Source organism: Athene noctua, unplaced genomic scaffold, assembly GCF_965140245.1.
Source record: "Athene noctua unplaced genomic scaffold, bAthNoc1.hap1.1 HAP1_HAP1_scaffold_31, whole genome shotgun sequence".
Lineage (NCBI taxonomy): Eukaryota > Metazoa > Chordata > Aves > Strigiformes > Strigidae > Athene > Athene noctua.
In genome coordinates, this window is record NW_027437536.1 from 204,611 (window position 1) to 222,625 (window position 18,015).

At 53.3% G+C, this 18,015-nt stretch overlaps 1 protein-coding gene across 1 annotated transcript; it reads right to left on the minus strand.

Annotated features, from left to right (window-relative positions):
- Positions 1-97: 97 nt before the first annotated feature.
- Positions 98-17,966, minus strand: AKT2 (AKT serine/threonine kinase 2). The gene is made up of 14 exons (XM_074933385.1): positions 17,727-17,966; positions 7,702-7,839; positions 6,526-6,654; positions 6,256-6,367; positions 5,323-5,476; positions 4,969-5,100; positions 4,405-4,470; positions 4,209-4,277; positions 3,567-3,689; positions 3,062-3,190; positions 2,611-2,825; positions 1,882-1,969; positions 1,687-1,789; positions 98-1,390 (listed from the first exon to the last, which is right to left on the minus strand). Exons 2-14 carry the CDS (start codon positions 7,745-7,747, stop codon positions 1,311-1,313), a joined length of 1,446 nt encoding a protein of 481 aa, XP_074789486.1. The 5' UTR covers positions 7,748-7,839; positions 17,727-17,966; the 3' UTR covers positions 98-1,310.
- Positions 17,967-18,015: the final 49 nt, after the last annotated feature.

Below are 18,015 nucleotides of genomic sequence, written 5' to 3' on the forward strand. Positions count from 1 at the left end.
GCGGGGCGGGGGGCGTTAAACCAGGCCTCTCAGCCTCACCTTCTCCCACTGGAAAGGAGCCCAAGCTCCCGCTTCCTCCAAAATAAGAAAAAAAAAAGAACAAAACTCCCCCCATTTTATTGCTTGTACCATCAAACACAAGGGCAGCCAAGAGCTGCCGGCCAGCTGCTGCGCCAGGGATGCCAGGCCACCGCACCCACGGGCCTCATCCCCCTTCCCCCTGTTTTTCAGTTCATTCAACTCAAGTTTTGCCCAAACTAAGTGAGAAAAGGCGCAACTTTTCTCAGTTCCTCCCTGGGGGGGGGAGGGGGCGGGGGGAGGCAGCACCAGGTACCCAATTCCGACCTGCAAACGGTTGGTGGCACCAGGCAGCAAGTCCAGCTTGTTCCGGGCCTGGCGAAGGCGCCGGTCCCAGCGGCGCAGCGCCACGGCAGTGGGGGGGCCCAAAGGTGTCCCAGAGTGTCCCGTTGGGTGGGGGGGGACCTCCCACTATCGGTGCTGGAGAGACCCAGTCACGCCACTGGCACTGGTTGGTTCTGGTGACGCCGTCGGCTGCTAACAGTGCTGGAGAATGGGGCTGGTGTCACGGAGCCCGACGGCACCGCGGCTCCTGGCTTTAAGGCACCGGAAAAGCCAAACTATTGCTGTGAGGATTGTGTTTTCCACAGGCGGTGGCTCCTGCTGGGTGGGGGTGCTCCCCTTTACCCAGGCGCCAGTTCAGGGGGATGGGGGGTTTTCGGTCGCTGCGGATTCAGTTCAAAGCCAGGAGGAGGTGAGGGGTTGAGACTTGACCCCCCCATGGTCTCAGGGTGGGGGTACTGCCATGGTGTCCCCCCACTCCTGGATCCTGGCCTCAGAGGGGTTTTTTTTCCTCCCTCCTGCTGTAAAAACAGCTTCTCCCCAACTGGGAGCACTGGGTTTTACTGGGCAGAGGGATGGCTGAGCTTCGGGGGGGTGGAGGGTCAAGGCCACAGTTGAGGGGAAATGGGGATTGGTTTGAAAAGCTTGCGAGCACTTCTAGAAATTTAAAAAAAAAAGAAAATAATAATAATAATAATAAAGATAATTAAAATCAAAGCAGTCCCAGGCTAGGGGCAGGAGGCACGTCCTGACATCCTGGCGCCAGGGTGGGAGCTGCAGACCAAGAGCACTTGGTGGGGGTACGGCTTCCAAAAGGCACCGCGGCGCAGCACCAGCGAGTCACAGTGTCCCCCTACTTCTGCTGGGCACAGAAGAGCAGTCCCTCCTGCGGTGAGCAAACCCCCAAACCCTTCTCCTCCTCCTCAGAGGCCGAATGGTGCCGCGGCTGGTTACTCCCGTATGCTGGCGGAGTAAGAGAACTGGGGGAAGTGCGTCCGCTGGTCGTTCTCCAGGGAGCCCATGTTGTCATCTGCGAAGGGACAGGGCAAGGTTTGAGGGTGAGGGAGGTGCTGATGAAGGCTCCCTGGTGTGTTCACAAGGTTTCCTGCTCCCTCCCACAACGGAGATGCCACTAAAGCTGCCCAAGACCTCTGCAGGGCAGCGAGAGGGACCCTGAGCTATTTGAGGTGTGACAGCAATGCCACCACAGCCCCTGCGGTGACACCTGCCACCACAACGGTGGTAACAAGAAAATGAGGTCATAGGAGGGGAAGGGTGTACAGGTGACAAAGGGGGTTCCCGTTTCTGGGCAGCGTAGGCACTCACAGCGATCCGGAGGGGTGATGGTGATGGACTGGGCGGTGAACTCGTCATCAAAATACCGCGTGTCTATCTCAGATGTCACTTGGGGCTTGAATGGTGGGACCAGCTGATGGAAACCAGGAAAAATTCACTCACTGGCATTGTGCCAAGTGCCTGCCTGTCCCTTCACCCCTTCAATGCACTCCCTTCCCTTCCTACCTTCTTCTGAACCACATCTTGCCAGTTGATGGGGGCAAAGAAGCGATGCTCCATCACTTCCTTGGCGTCGTTGGGACCTCCGCCGAGCCTGCGGACAGAGAGAGAGGCACATCTGGAATAGCCAGCAGCACTGTGGTCCCCCCCAGAATCCCAGACTCATCTCGGTTGGAAAAGCCCTTGCAGCTCCTCCAGCCCAACCATGACCCTCACCCTGACCGTCCCCAACTCCCCCAGATCCCTCAGCGCTGGCTCAGCCCGACTCTTCAACCCCTCCAGGGATCCCGGGGACTCCCCCCTGCCCTGGGCAGCCCATTCCAACGCCCCACAGCCCCTTCTGCACAGAAATCCTTCCTCAGAGCCAGCCTGACCCTGCCCTGGGCAGCTTGAGGCCATTCCCTCGGGGCCTGGCGCTGGGGCCTTGGCTCCAGAGACTCATCCCCCCTCTCTGCCCCCTCCTGGCAGGGAGTTGCAGAGGGCCAGGAGGTCTCCCCTCAGCCTCCTCTTCTCCAGACTGAACCCCCCCAGTTCCCCCAGCCGCTCCCCAGCAGACCTGTGCTCCAGACCCTGCCCCGGCTCCGTTGCCCTTCTCTGGCCACGCTCGAGTCATTCAATGGCCTTTTTGGGGTGAGGGGCCCAAAACTGAACCCGCTCATCGAGGGGCGGCCTCCCCAGTGCCGAGCACAGGGCTCAGATCCCTCCCCTGTCCCATCCATCCCAGCGAAGTCTCACCTCTGTTTGGGATCCTTCTTGAGCAGCCCGGCCAGCAAGGATTTGGCCTCAGGGCTGAGGGTACGAGGGAACCGAATCTCCTCCATAAGGATCAGCTCAAAGAGGCGTTCGTGGTCCTGATTGTAGAAGGGGAGGCGACCACACATCATCTCATACATGACAACTCCCAAGCCCCACCAGTCCACGGCACGGCCGTAATCATTGTCCTCCAGGACCTGTGTCGGGAGACAGAGGATGGTGCTGATGAGGCTAAAGAATGAGGTGGCAACGCGAGTTGGGAGAAGGGAAACCCTGTTCTAAGAACAACCACACTTGCAACCGAAGAGTTTGGAAAAGCCCCCACTGAACCACTGCCACCTTGGACTTTGGGAATAACCTCCACAGAAAAAAACCCCTTTTTTCTGGCACAAGGATTTCAAGGAAAGCCTGGCTGTGGCAATGCTTTAGGTACCTCTGGAGCCAGGTACTCAGGAGTGCCACAGAAGGTCTTCATGGTGGCTCCGTCCGTGATGCCTTCCTTACAGAGCCCAAAGTCGGTGATTTTGATGTGGCCGTCTTTGTCCAGCATGAGGTTTTCCAGCTGAAAAAAAAAAAAAAAGCAGGCAGATGGGAGAATATGTTTGGAGCTGAGCAAAGTCGGGAGCACAGGAGCGGGATGCTGCTTCCCAAAAAGGCTTCGTTGGGGACGGGGGTGACAGCGCTCCACAGGGCAGGTTCAAGGTCTCTCTGCTGAAGCCAAGCTCCCGCGCTCCCTCCTACCACAACATCCCCAGCCCCGGGCAGAGAGCAGTTCTTCAACACCCACAGCGAGCAGGAGCGGAGAAAGGCAGCTTGCGGCACCTGAAACCCTGCGAGGGGCCTCGGCAGGGGGGTTTAGAGGAGTTGGGGGCAACCAGCCCAGGAAGATTAAAACTGTGCTGGCACTAGAACAGACGCCACTGCTGCTGGGCTGGTACCTTAATGTCCCTGTACACCACATCCCGGGAGTGCAGGTACTCCAGCGCAGAGACTATTTCTGCACCGTAGAAACGGGCTCGGTCCTCCGTGAAGACACGTTCTCTTGAGAGGTGGAAAAACAGCTTGAGGAAAAGAAAAACAAACAAACAAATAAAAGACAACAGCCGATCAACAAGTGCTTAAAACCCACGGTGAAACCCGGGTTAATCGCTCTCAGCACGCAGCTAATGCGGTCATATGTGTTCTAAGCTCCTCGCTTTGAAAAATATCGACAGCTCCCCCTCTGCTCTGCCAGCAGGAGCGCTTGAGAGAGGGGCTGTGCCCTTGGCTGCATTCTCCCTTGCAAGGGAAGCGTGTCAGGGTGGAGAAACAAAGCTGGATGCCAGCACAGGGCGGAAGGTAAAGAAGCCAGTGATGGGTGGAGGGGCTGCAGTGTCCGCAGCTCCCCTGGATGGTTTCGTGTGATATCGAGCACCTGGAAGGCGAGCAAAGAGCCAGGAAAACTCAGGCAAGAGGAGAGCTGCATGCTCTACCTCCCCACATGTGGAATAAATTGTCTGCTAATGAGCTGGAAGCAGCTATTTAATATGCAGACAAGATCCTTCCAAGCCCTGGGGGGAGTATCAGTCTTAAGCTCCCACCTCTCCGCCGTTGGCATACTCCATGACAAAGCACAGCCGGTCATTGGTCTGAAAGGCGTATTTCAGTGCCTGCAAGAGAAAAAAAGGTCTCAGAGAAGCTGCAGGGCTCTGCGCTTGCATGGGAGGTGGTGAGGGGAAGGGAAGGGTCGTTCCAGGGCATGCCAGGCATCCCCTGGCTGCCACCAGCCGTACTTACGGTGAGGAAGGGGTGCCTGGTGTTCTGCAGCACCCGGCTCTCCGTGACAGTGTGTGCCACCTCATCCTGCAAAAGGAGGAGAGAGGAAGCGCCACCATTTGTGGAAAAATCAAGAATTTTTCCACCGCTCTCAACTATTCCCAGAAAAAAAGACAAACCACCAAACAACAAAAAAAATCCAAACAGGGATGGGAGCTTGAAGCACCAAGCTCTGCCCTGGTTTTGCCCCCACAGGGTGAATGCTTCACTGGTCACATCTGGAGGAGGCCGTGGCCGCGCCATGTCCACAGAGGGAGGGAAGTGAGCGGATCCCAGTGTCACCCACCTGCACCTTACGATGCATGCCCAGGCTTTTGAAATTCCTAGAATCCCCCAGCGTTTAGAGCACAGTGGGAGCTGGGCAGCTTCGGAGGCATGTTTTGAAACATCGCAGCCCTCAGGGGTTTGGATGAGATGGCCCTGAAAGGTTCCTTCCAACCCAAACTGTTCTATGATTCTGCGATCCCCTAAACCCTGGTGGCTCCCGACTCTTGCCCTCGCCCTCCGCTGGGGCTCTGCACGTACTTTTGCAATGATGACCTCTTTCCGTAGGATTTTCATGGCGTAATAGCGGCCAGTGGCCTTTTCCCGCACCAAGATGACTTTGCCAAAAGTGCCCTTTCCCAGGAGCTTCAGGTAATCAAAATCATTCATGGTCTGGGGAGAAACAAGATGAAGGTGAGAGTCTGCAGTGTGGGCAAGTAGGATCTGGGATGGGAAAGGGTTTTCCAGGCTGCTCTTTCACCCGCGATTATCCTGGTGACAGTGGTCACCAGGGAGATGAGGTTTATCCCGTATCCCTCCCTCATTGCTCGGCGGTGCCAACTCGCCGCAATCCCGCTTGTGGCAAGAGACGGTGCTGCGCCGGGGACAACTTACAGCCTTGGTGCGGGTTTTGCTGACAGCCACCTCCATCTCCTCAGCACTGGTGCTGTCGTCAGGACATCTGCACTTGTAATTCCTGAGGTCTGCCTCCGGTTCCTGGTTCTTTAGGCTGTTTGCTACCGTCTGGATGGCTCGCATCCACTCCTCGCTACAGAGTAAGAGCGGATTGGTGGCATGGGGGGAGCAGCGAGGATCAGCGAGAGGAGCTGTGCCCATCTCTCCAGCCTTTGCGGGCCAATGGCTCAGAGCTCAGAGATTTCTAGGCTCTCCTCCAGCTGGGATCACAGACTCATATCGGTTGAAAAAGCCCCTGATGCTCCTCCAGCCCAACCATGACCCTCACCCTGACCGTCCCCAACTCCCCCAGATCCCTCAGCGCTGGCTCAGCCCGACTCTTCAACCCCCCCAGGGATCCCGGGGACTCCCCCCTGCCCTGGGCAGCCCATTCCAACGCCCCACAGCCCCTTCTGCACAGAAATCCTTCCTCAGAGCCAGCCTGACCCTGCCCTGGGCAGCTTGAGGCCATTCCCTCGGGGCCTGGCGCTGGGGCCTTGGCTCCAGAGACTCATCCCCCCTCTCTGCCCCCTCCTGGCAGGGAGTTGCAGAGGGCCAGGAGGTCTCCCCTCAGCCTCCTCTGCTCCAGACTGAACCCCCCCAGTTCCCCCAGCCGCTCCCCAGCAGACCTGTGCTCCAGACCCTGCCCCAGCTCCGTTGCCCTTCTCTGGCCACGCTCGAGTCATTCAATGGCCTTTTTGGGGTGAGGGGCCCAAAACTGAACCCACTCATCGAGGGGCGGCCTCACCAGTGCCGAGCCCAGGGCTCAGATCCCTTCCCTGGCCCTGCTGGCCACGCCAGTGCTGACACAACACAACACAACGCGCTCTTTGTCCGGGACACCCAAAGGGAGGGGCCATCCCACGCGCCTACCGCTCTTCAGGAGAGTCCACATGGAAGGTCCTCTCGATGACTGTCGTCCACTGCAAGCATCGGATGACGAAGGTGTTGGGCCGAGGCCGCTCAGTCTTCATCAGCTGGCACTCTGCAGAAGTTCAAAAATTAAATTAAAAGGGAAGACGATGGTTTGGGATCAAATATCCTCATCCCAAAGCTTTCCCTAACAGCATTGGGGATGAAGACACCCTGCTTGACATCAGCTCCTAACCACAGACTGCCCTGGAGCCACCCGTGCTGACATACCTGCTACCGAGAAGTTATTCAGAGGTGGCAAGCTGTGGTCGGACGTCTCTGGCCGCTCCTTATAGCCAATGAAAGACCCGTCGCTTTTCAGCAGGAAATACCGGGGACGCCACGTTTTGATGTATTCCCCTGCAAGAGAGAGGGGGGCAGGGGGATGGCTCAGGGGTTTTTGGGGAAGGACCCCTTGTAGAAGTGGTTCTGGTGATGAGATGGGTAATTAAACAGCAGAAGGACCCCTTGAAGATGGAAAATTCAGTGGGGCTTTTCTTCAGACTGTTTCTAAGAGCTGCTTTGGAGAAGCTCCTGCAAAATGCAGCTGGCTGCTGTGATTTAGGAGAGGTGTGAGCAGTGGGTTAAGTCTGAAACACACTCGCTCCAAGGGAACACAGAGGGGGAAAAAGAAGCTTCAGGCTTCCCCTGGCAGTTCCAAAATCGACCTGAGAAAGAAAGAGCATTGGAGGGAAGCCCTGGCTTCGCCCTCTCCAGGTCTACTTTCCACAAAGAAGGAGGAATCCACAAACCTGCTGGACACAGGGATCCAGCTGGGCTGCCAGCGGGAGAAAGGCTGCTGGAGGTGGCTGGCTTTCACGCCTGCTCCTCTTGCAAACCACCCTCAGCCAGGGAAGGAAAAAGAAGAGCTACCTTCAATGGATCTAAAAATAAAACTCCACGTGCACAGCTGCTACAACGCTGCAACATTCCCCATGTAGAGCTAAAAATAAAAGGGCTGGCTGTGGGTCTGGCTGCAGGGCTGCCGCAAACCAGGTTAGAAGGTCTGCGGGGAGGTGTTAGGATTGTTCTCCAGCTTCCCAACGTGGCAAGAAATTAAAACCGACACTGCCGGAGGATTCACTTGCAGCACAGACCCAACGCCGGCGAAGCGGCATTGCCGATGGCCGCGAGAGCTGCCAACCCCAGCCTGGAGCAGGAGAAAGCTGAAAAGGGAGGTGCTGGTGCGTTTTGGGATGCCCTGCGGTGCTAATGTGCTTCGTGACCCCCTTTTGGGGGTGAGGGGAAGCAGAGACCTCCCCTGCGTTTGTGCTGGGAAAGGTTAAAATTGTCAGTAACTGGAAACTGGAGCTCTCCTTTCCTGGCAGCAGCTGCAGTGCCGGGCTCCCTGCAGTGACCCGGCCTCGGAGGGATGCCATCGCTGCCGCGCCAGCTCCCCACCCTCACCTCTCTTGTGCAGCCAGCCCTCCTTCACAACGGACACTTCGTTCATGGTGGGGCCGTGGGCTCTAACCCCCTCTCTGCCGCGGGATCGGGGAAGTGGCTAACGCTGGTGGCAGGAGGAATGGCGAGAGCAGAGACGACCTGTGGGAGAAGAGGGAGAGATGCTCAAAGAAAGTCAGCAAAGCTCCTGATGCTTTTCCTTCCCCTCCCTTGAGGGGAGGCAGCCAGTTTCAGCATGAAGCCACCCCCATGCGCCAATTAAAATCTCCTCCGCTACACCAGTTTCCCAAAACCAACTCCACCCCCCACCCCCCCCCCCGACAAAAATCAACGTGGCATCCTTGCAAACCTGGAGATGCCAGGATGGAGCAGGTTTGTCAGCATTGTCCCTTTACCTGTCTGCCACCAACGAGGGATTAAAAAGCCTTGGGAAGGTTGGACAAGCTCAGGGGGCAGGGGGCATGGTCCCTTATTGGGGCAGGCAGCGGGCCTGCCGAATGCCTGGCAGAGAGAGAACAGTTTGACCTTGACCAGCTTGTGGTGTACCCCTGAGCAGCTGGAAAAGCCCCGGAGGAGTGCTGGGTCAGCCTGAGAAAGGGACTGGAGATAAGGAGAAAGAAGAAAAATACCGTGTTCGTCAGATACCCCAACAGTGGGGGATTTTAAGAAAAGTAGCCAATAAAGTAATAGACAAACAGCCATGTAACCAATGAGCATGGTGCCTGGATGAAAGGATAAAGTATGTAAGATATGGGGGGAGCAATAAAGATGCCTATTCTGCTGCAAAAACGTTGTCGTGTCCGTCTCTGCCGCAACAAATGGTGACCCCGACGTGATCAAGCCGACGTGATCGAGCCAACATGATCGCAACAAAGATGGGATCAGAGAAATTTTGTGGAGCTGCAGGTCGAGGTGCAGCAGGGATGGAGCCAGGTGTAGCTGAGAGCAGAGGGAGTCTGCCTGGTCCGGACCTGAATTTCGACACCTGATAAGGTGAGCCGCCGGGAACGGGACTGTAATTATGGGGCAACAAATAACTAAAGAAGAAGAAAAGATACTGACCACATGGAAAGCCTTGCTAAAGAAAAAAGGTGTTAAAACCACCGAACATAGTTTAAAAAGGATTTTGATATGGAGCAAAATGCAAGGATTTGAAACTACGGCAGCCACTGCATTCAGTGTGACTGCCTGGCAAGAAGTAGGACAAAAACTATGGGATGCAATTTCTAAAGGGTCAAAAGCAGAAGAATTGGTTACTACCTGGCAACTGCTGAGACTCTAATGGGATGGAAGACAGAGTGTGAGAAAAAAGACAATAGAAATAGCAAAAGACAACGGGGAAGGAATAAGCAGCACTAACGCTAGAATGTCGGCTGTCGCAGGAAGAAAACCCCTTACGGGAAAAATAAGATTGCAGCCCCTATCTCACTCTCAGCCTGCTCTTCCTCAAAATGATTTACAGGGTGGGGATGGACATATGGCATCAGGGGGTGAAGCAGTAGAACGGGTGACCCCTTCAGCACCCCCCAAAGAGGGGGAAGAACTGACTGAGGAGGGCAATGCAGAGCAGGAGAGTGATGAAGAACGAGAATTAAGTGCCACTATGTAAATTTTGCACCACTCTGATAAACCCACATCAAAAAGAGCGGGGGGAGCCCATCCTAAACGTAGACCGTGGTTGAGAGTGAGGGGATTGTATGAGGACTCTAATGAGGAAGCACAAGATGAGTTGTTTCCTCCACAAAGACCGAATGAGCAGAAAGCCCCTCAGGCAGTGCCCCCTCCACCTCCCATGGTGGAGCCCTCTGTTCCACCAGCTCCCTCTGATGAGGAAAAAGCCCTGTGCACTTTGCTTATCTGGTGCAAAAGGAATGGGGTCCCTGCTGATGCACTGTCTGCTTTTGATCTCGGAACATGGAAAGAGGCAGGGAGCGCCTTGTTCGAGGCGGCCGTAAGGAAGAACACCATCGCTCTGTCATCTTCAACTGCATGGCGACTGGTACATCAACCCCTGAAAGAGTTAAAAAGTGATGGGACTGCCGCGGCAGCTGCAGCCGATGCCACCTCACCTAGTGGGTTCGGTTCTCGGATGGATCCTACAGTTGTAGCTGAAACACCTCCAGAAAAGCTGCCAGCCCCTTCCACACGTCCACTACCTGCTGATAAGGACGGCATTTCCCTGTTATTAAAGAACTACAGAAAAGCCTTAATGAGGACGGACTTAAAAACTCATTTACAACAGGTATACTGGAGGCAATTGCTCATGGCTGTGTTTAGCATTCGCACCCCTGACCTGCAAGCACGAAGTTGACGGTGGCAGCCCCAGGGTCTCCCCAAGCCCCCCCTGCCATGGAGTGACCACCTGCGGCCTCTGGCACCGTGCCCCCGGCCCACGCCCGCCCCCCCTGAACCCCCAAAGCGGCAGTTTGTCCAGCAGGTGTGACACTGTGATGCATCGTCCCTTGTCTGTCAGCACCACATCACCAAGCAGCAACGGCTTTATAGATTCTGAGTGGTGTTTTGCTGTTTGTAGTATTCGCCATTTCACGGTGTGTCAGGACCAAGCGCGAGGCCCCCCTGTGTGGCTGTTCTGCGGGTGTGAGGCGCAGCCCAGCTGCAGCTGCGCAGGGCGGAGCTCTCTGCCCCGCGGGTCCGTTCTCCCGCCGGGGAAGCGCCCGGGGAGGAACGAAGCGCGGGGCAGACTCTGCGCGGGGGGAGTGCAGGGCGAGTGAACATCCCTTAGTGCAGAGCCTGGCGCCCCCCCGCTGGGGCCCTGGTGCTGATGTTTGTTGGGGCTCAGGGGTTTAAGTGTCGCAGGTGAAACATCTCCTGTAGCGGGAGGCAGCAATTCTGTGGTCATTGTTGTCTTGAATTTCGGTGCGTGCTCTGCGGGGAGAGGGCACCTCTGTACCCTCTGCCTGAGGGGGATATTGTCAGCTTATCGGGCAGCGTGTTAAGGTAAAGTAGACGAGATGGGAAGTGGCCAGAGTGGGGGAATAGTCAAAAGAGCCCCCTGAGCTGCATTGTAAAACGCTGGAAGGAGATAGGGGAACCTCCAGGCACAAGTATAAATAAAAAGACATTGTTGAGGTCCCACTTAATGCGAAAGGACCTATAGGACGAGGACTGAGCACGCTACTAATCGGGAGATCTAGCAGCACTCTGAATGGATTAATTGCGCATGTGAGAATGATTGATGCTGATTTTACTGGACAAATTTGTGCTATGATTTCTACTCCTTACCCACCAGTAACCATTCTAAAAGACACTTGCATTGCTCAACTTGTACCTTTTTTGAGTTGTGTTCCTAAGACAGAACAACAGTTGCGACATGATGGAGGGTTCGGATCCACAGGACCTCCGCAGGTCTTTTGGTCACAGACTGTTTCATCATCAAGAGCACAGATGACCTGTACACTATCCAACAGAAGACAATTGCCAGTGACAGTAACGCTTACCGGACTTCTGGACACAGGAGCTGATGTAACTTATATCTCATTATTCCTGGCCATCCACCTGGCCAACAGAAAACAGGGAAATGGGAGCAGTAGGACTGTGAGGGTCGACACAAGCAGGAGTGGCAGCTGTGCCAATTCTGATCACCAACCCCGAGGGTCAACAGGTGACTGTCAAACCCTATGTGACAACAGCACACACCACACCCCATTCCACCCCACCCCCCCGCCCCGAATCTTTGGGGAAGGGACTGCTTGTTACAGCGAGGAGCGAAAATTACTATGGATTTTTTGAAGAGGGTCACTGTGTTGCAGGGTGTCAAACAACCCACACTTGCATTAACCTGGTTAACAAATAACTCTGTGTGGGTGGATCAGTGGCCCCTGCCAATTGAAAAATTAAAGGCCCTGCAGGAATTGGTGGCAGAACAGCTGGCTGCTGGACATATTGAACCTTCTCCTAGCCCATGGAATACCCCGGTGTTTGTAATGAGGGAAAAAAAAAATTTTTTTTTTTTTTTTGCATTTTCTGTGCCTTCTTTAAATCATGTGGAACCTTCAAACATGTATCAATGGAAGGTTTTATCACAAGGCATGAAAAATTCGCCAACAATTTGTCAATAGTTTGTAGCACAAGCTTTGTCACCCGTAAGGGAAAAATTTCCTACTAGTTATTGTTACCCTTACATGGATGACATCCTGTTAGCATCAAACAGCAAGGAGCAGTTGAAGAACATGGAGAATTTGGCCAGAGATTTGTTACAACAATATGGATTGGTTATTGCCCCTGAAAAGGTACAAAAGGTAGAATCCTGGAAATGTTGGGGAATGAGTTACAAGCAAGCAGGTTGTGCCCCAACCTGTGAAACTCAACCTTGAGGTTAAAACACTAATGATGCACAGAAGCTGATGGGATCCTTGAATTGGATCAGGCCCTATCTTGGACACACCAATTCGCAGTTGCAACCATTATTGGGATTATTAAAAAATTCCAATGATCCAACTGAACCCAGAATATTAAATAAGGAGTATTAAGTGTAATTCACATGGTGGAACAATCTAATTCACATGGTGGAACAATCTATACATGAGAAATTTGTTTCTCAAACAGATCCGTCTCAATTAGTACAATTCTTTGTACTAATTGACAAAACCGTGCCATTTGGTGCTTTGGTGCATTAGAATCCTGAGTGGGATGACCCACTGCATATTTTAGAATGGATGAGTTTATCATTCCAGCCACAAAAAACAGCTCTTGGATTGTTTGAATTTATTGCTGATGTAATCATAAAAGCCAGAAAACGATGTTTAGAACTAACGGGGCGTGATCCAGCTACGATTGTTTTACCTGTTCAAAATTGGTATTTTGACTGGTGTCTGACAAATAATTTTGAGCTAAAAGCAGCCATGGCGGGTTTTCCAGGACAGATATCGTATCATCTACCATCGCACTTGCTACTGAAATTTGCTCAAGAAATACCATTTGGTCAGAAAAATTTAAGCCAGCCAGAACCTGTGACAGGCCCCACTGTCTTTACAGAGGGCTCACGAAAAACATGTAAAGCAGCAGGAGTATGGTACGAAAACAACAACTGGAACAACAAAGTAGTATATCAAAAAAGTTCTCCAAAAGTAGTAGAGCTGTGTGCAATGCCTGTTGGTTTTTTCCATTTTTTCTACTCCTGTAAATATTGTAACTGACTCAGCATATGTAGCCAACTTAGTTTCTTGACTAGACAAAGTACTTCAGATTATGTCAGACAATCAGTGTGCTTTTAGAACTCTAGAAGAGTATTCAGCTATGAACAAAACCTTATTTTATCATGCACATTCCTAGTCATACTACCTTACCGGGGTTGTATACAGAAGGTAATGCCAGAGCAGATGCTCTTGTTTCTAACAAGAAGCACTGTTCCTAACATGAAGCAACAAGCTGTATTATCACATCAATTTTTTCAAAGTTATCGAGCTTTATGGTACCAGTTTAGCTTGTCCCATACTGAAACTCACTCTATTGTAGCTACTTGCCCTGCTTACCAAGGAACTCACACTCCAGTGTATTTTCATACTAATCCCAGAGGTGTGCAGGCCTTACAGATTTGGCAAGCTAATGTTACTCATATAAATAAGTTTGGTCGACAGAAAAATACGTACATGTTTCTATTGATACTTATGCTTTGGTAACAACAGCACATGATGGAAAAGCAAGAAAAGATGTGATTTGACATTTGCAGAAGGCTTTTACTATGCTTGGGGTACCACACCAAATTAAAACAGACAATGGCAAAGCATATGTTTCAAAGGAAGTTCAAACATTGTTTAATCTGTGGGGTATTACTCATGTTACAGGTATTCCTCATTCCCCCACAGGGCAAGCGATTGCTGAGCGTGCACATGGTACGTCGAAGCAACAGTTTCAAAAACAAAAAAGGGGCAATGGTTGGGGAACCACCACAGACATGTTTAGATAAAGCAGTTTATACTCTTAACTTTCTCCATTATGGGGATAATTCTTCTTTGCTGCCTTTTTTCAACAATTTTCTTCTCTTTTTTCAAAACAGAATTTGCCAAAGGGCATCAAAGTACATGTTAAAGATTTAGTTACTGGCCAGTGGAGTGGACCGTGTGAGTTATTAACCTGGGGAAGAGGTGATGCTGCTGTCTCCACAGGTCACGGTCCCCAATAGTTACCGCCAGGGTGTGTGCGACTATACCCGAGGCATAAGAGGCGGCTTTTGTTGGACCCTCAGGAGCCGGCTGTGAGTGCTGTGGGTGCCCCTGTGCTGACAGTTTGGGGTCTTTTTAACTGATCATTTAAACAGAATGTACAGGTAATGCTTGCTACTGCAACAGGACAAAATACACTATCGCTGTCCTTAATTACACTATGGTTGCCAACTCATTTAAGAGAAAATGCTGACAGCAATTGCAACTCCTTAATGGTAGTTATTAATAAGGATGAAATGCTATAAGAATGCGTGTATTCAGTTTACTTTGTTTAGCAATATCAAGAATTGACAGATCAAGAAAGTGTTTAACCTTATTAGAAACTCCCTTGGTTTTCCCCCTGGAGTGCTGGCCAGGCTCTGGGTGGAACCCAACAGGAGGATGGAATCAGATGTTCCCGCTCAAAGAAAAGTGCCAGTTATTTTGGCCCGTTGATCCAGAGGCCGGACCTGCTTGCAGCAATGTTGGATGCCTCACCTACGGATGGACGCATCGCGTAAGATTTCCAACTTATAAAGAAAGGTACTCTAAATCCTCGCTGCAACCAGGATTCCCCAGCAACTGCAGATCATTCTGAATCAATCCATAAGAGCACACAACAGTTAAAAGATGGTGTTAAGCGTTTAACGGAAGATGATGGCTTAGATTGGCTGACAAGGATGTTTACAGGTTGGGGGCTGTCTGGATGGTTGATATCTCTGGTCAAAACTGTAGGGGTAGTTTTCCTGATCATAATAACTGTGCTTTTAATGTTCCCATGTCTCATCAGTCTCTTGCAAAGGGCCCTGCAGAAGACTGCCAATGCAATATTCTTAGCACAAATACAAAGAGGGGGAATTGTTGGGGGAGGCAGCGGGCCTGCCGAATGCCTGGCAGAGAGAGAACAGTTTGACCTTGACCAGCTTGTTGTGTACCGCTGAGCAGCTGGAAAAGTCCTGGAGGAGTGCTGGGTCAGCCTGAGAAAGGGACTGGAGATAAGGAGAAAGAAGAAAAATACCGTGTTCGTCAGATACCCCAACAGTGGGGGATTTTAAGAAAAGTACCCAATAAAGTAATAGACAAACAGCCATGTAACCAATGAGCATGGTGCCTGGATGAAAGGATAAAGTATGTAAGATACGGGGGGAGCAATAAAGATGGCTATTCTGCTGCAAAAACGTTGTCGTGTCTGTCTCTACCACGACAGTCCCTTGGAAAACAAACAGCTAGAAAAAAATTAATCAGAGTCACCTGACAAGATTAACTCCCTGGGCTCCCAAATCCCACTGTGCCAGGCGATGGAGGCGATGGGAGGCAGCGGGACAAGGGGACGTGCTACTTCCTGGTGGTGGCTGAGGGGGACTGTCCCCGCCTTGAGTCTCCCCAGAGTCACCTTGGGCTTGCTGCCCCCACTGTTCCCTGGCTTTAATCAGGGTAAAATAAAACTCAAGCCCATCAATTTACAGCCAGGTGCAAGAGTTTGGGGTTTTCTGGCTGCATCTGAAGCAAGGCAAGAGCCAGAGCAGCCCAAGACTAACTCCCTAGACATGGTGCTGTATTGACAGAGCTCCCACTTTCCTCCAAACTTTCGGGATCAATCCCAGGGCCTACCTAACTCCCAAACTTCCAGCCTAGCTTTAAAACCTCCAATCTCACCTTTAAAGGTCCCTCTGCCACGGGTATGAGGGGGTTTCCAAAGGGAAGCACAGTGGGCAGGCGGGATGTAATTTCTCTTCTTTACTACCATAAATCTGCCTGTGCCGTCCCAAAGGGAACCTCCCCCCCCTTGCCACAGGCATCCCAGGATGATCCCAGATGAGCAGGAGGATTTTGGGGACTCCACCTGCCCTCAAGGCTTCTCCACTCACCCAACACCGGGCAAGGACGTGGGGCAGGCAGCCAGGCAATTTGGGCAGAACAACTACAGGCAGGACCTGGCAGTGCATGGAGCTAATGTTTTTCCAGCTGCTGAAGTGTCGATCTCCGGATGGATTTGCTCCTGGATGGGCTCTGGCAAAGAGCTCATCGATGTTAATTAAAAAGGAAATAAAAACTTTGCTGCAGAAAAGGGCTCTAAATAACTTCGGAGCTGTCCCAGAGAGGCTGAGCCTACTGCATGTGTCCCACAAGGCACCAGAATCATGAATGTAAACAAGATCACAAGAGGCTTTAATAAAAAAAACATCTCCCAAATAACAAAAAAAAAAACCCAGCCCCTTAACGAGCAAATAGACAAGGGCAGAGGTTGAAGGACTTGAGCATCATCCTGCGACCGAGCTTTGGCACAGGGGAGAGGATCTGGCACATCTGTGGCACTGGAGGCAGGTCAAGAGCCTTCGAACCCAGCGATCGGCGAGAATCTGGGCATCACTCATTCGCATCCAGAGCTTGTTTCTAATTAGCCACACTGATTATGCTGGCTGCAATTAAAAAGCTTTCAATTGGTGGTGCTTGACCTTTGATTATATTTTTGTGCAGAGTGTGGGACAATGAGGCTCTGAAAACCTGGAAACTGCAGACTTCTCTAAGACAACACTGAGTTGTCCTTCAACAGCAATATGAAAAAAAAAGCATTGGCTTAAAAAAAAAAATCCAAATCGTTGCTTTTTGGGTGCATTTAAGGATAATTACAACTTCAGGAGACTTGCGATTCAGGAAATCACCAGCAGCCTGAAGTGTCAAACCCTGTCATGGTCCCTTCTTTGTCCTTGCAGGGAACAGAGGATGTTTAGTGTGATCCTGATGGCTAAGGAAAAGTGGGAATGACCAGTGGTCATTCGACACATTCTCCGAGCCCTAACTGTTGCTGTTACTTCTGATGAAGCATGGGGATTGTATCTGCCACTGAGGGATCCTGACAGCCCGAGATGCTGTGCAAGTAGTTTCCAGGTGCACGGCAAAAAGCGGCGATTAAAAAAAAACCCACCAAAAGAGCCCCATTTCAGGCACGTTCCAGACTTTAAACCAGCTGTGAAGCAGTGCCAGGAAAGATTTGCATCTTGAAGCTCAGCGCCACGCATCCTGTCCCGGGATGAGCGGTGAGGAGCTTTCAGAGAAGGTTTAAAAGATGCTGGTGCTGAAAGGCACTGGGACAGCTCGGCCTGAGCCCCCTCCTTCGGCGCTGGGCAGCCCCCCAGGCAGGGGCTGTGGTCGTTACTGAGCCCTCAGCCGGGCCTGCTCAAGGGGTGGCTGGGGTGTGGGGGGGCGGGTAGCAGCACAACTGTCCCCACCAGGAGCCCCCAAATCCTGTTCTCCCATGGAAGAGCCCCCCCCCTTGACTGGCCATCTCCAAACCCCAGAGGCTCACAGAGGGTGCCCCAGGCTCCTTCACCTGAACTTCCTGGGACAGGGCCCTCCAAGCCTGGCACGCCCCCCACTCCCCTCTCAGCCCACTTGAGCCCCCCAACGCAGCCTCTCGGGACAGCCCCCCCCCCCAAGACTGCCGGCCCCAGCCAGTCCCACCAGTCACCCCCCATCTCAGGCTCCTAGGCCAGGCCCCCCCCAACCCGCAAACAGCCTCCCAAGCCAGTCACTCCGAGGCCAGCCCCCCCCACTGCAAGGCCCCTCATTGCAGCCGCCCTCATTCCCGCCCCGCCACCGGAGGCGGGTAGTTCGCTCCCGCACTATCCCGCACGACGGGCGGGCGCATCGCGGGGCCGTGAGGAGGGGGCAAGACCCCCCACTCCGCGGGTAGTGCGGTCCCCGCGGCGCCCCTCAGGAGACGGGCGGGCCCACGGGGCGGCGGGCAGGGGGATGGGGGGGCAGGTGGTACGTTCCGCGCAGCGCCCAGCGGGGACGGGCGAGCCCACTGCGCGGCGCGGGGTGGCGGGTAAGGGAGGGGGAGCGGGAGCAGAGCCGGCTCCTCACCTGTCATGGACGCCGCAGGCCCGGCCGGCTGCCGTCGCTCCCGGTAGCGGTGGCGCTTCCCCCCCCGTTCAGTCTTATTAGCCCCGACGGCGCCCGCGTTCCCGGAAACCCCGCCCGCTCCGGGCCCGCGCCCGCAGGAAGCGGAGACGGACGGGGAGGAGGGTGTTGGGGAGGGGAGGGGGTCGAGGGGGGAACGGAGAGGGAGAGACCCCGCTGCCGCCCCGGAGCCGCACTGCGCATGCGCCGCCCCGCCGCTGGAGACTGCGAATGCGCCTGAGGGGCAGCGCGC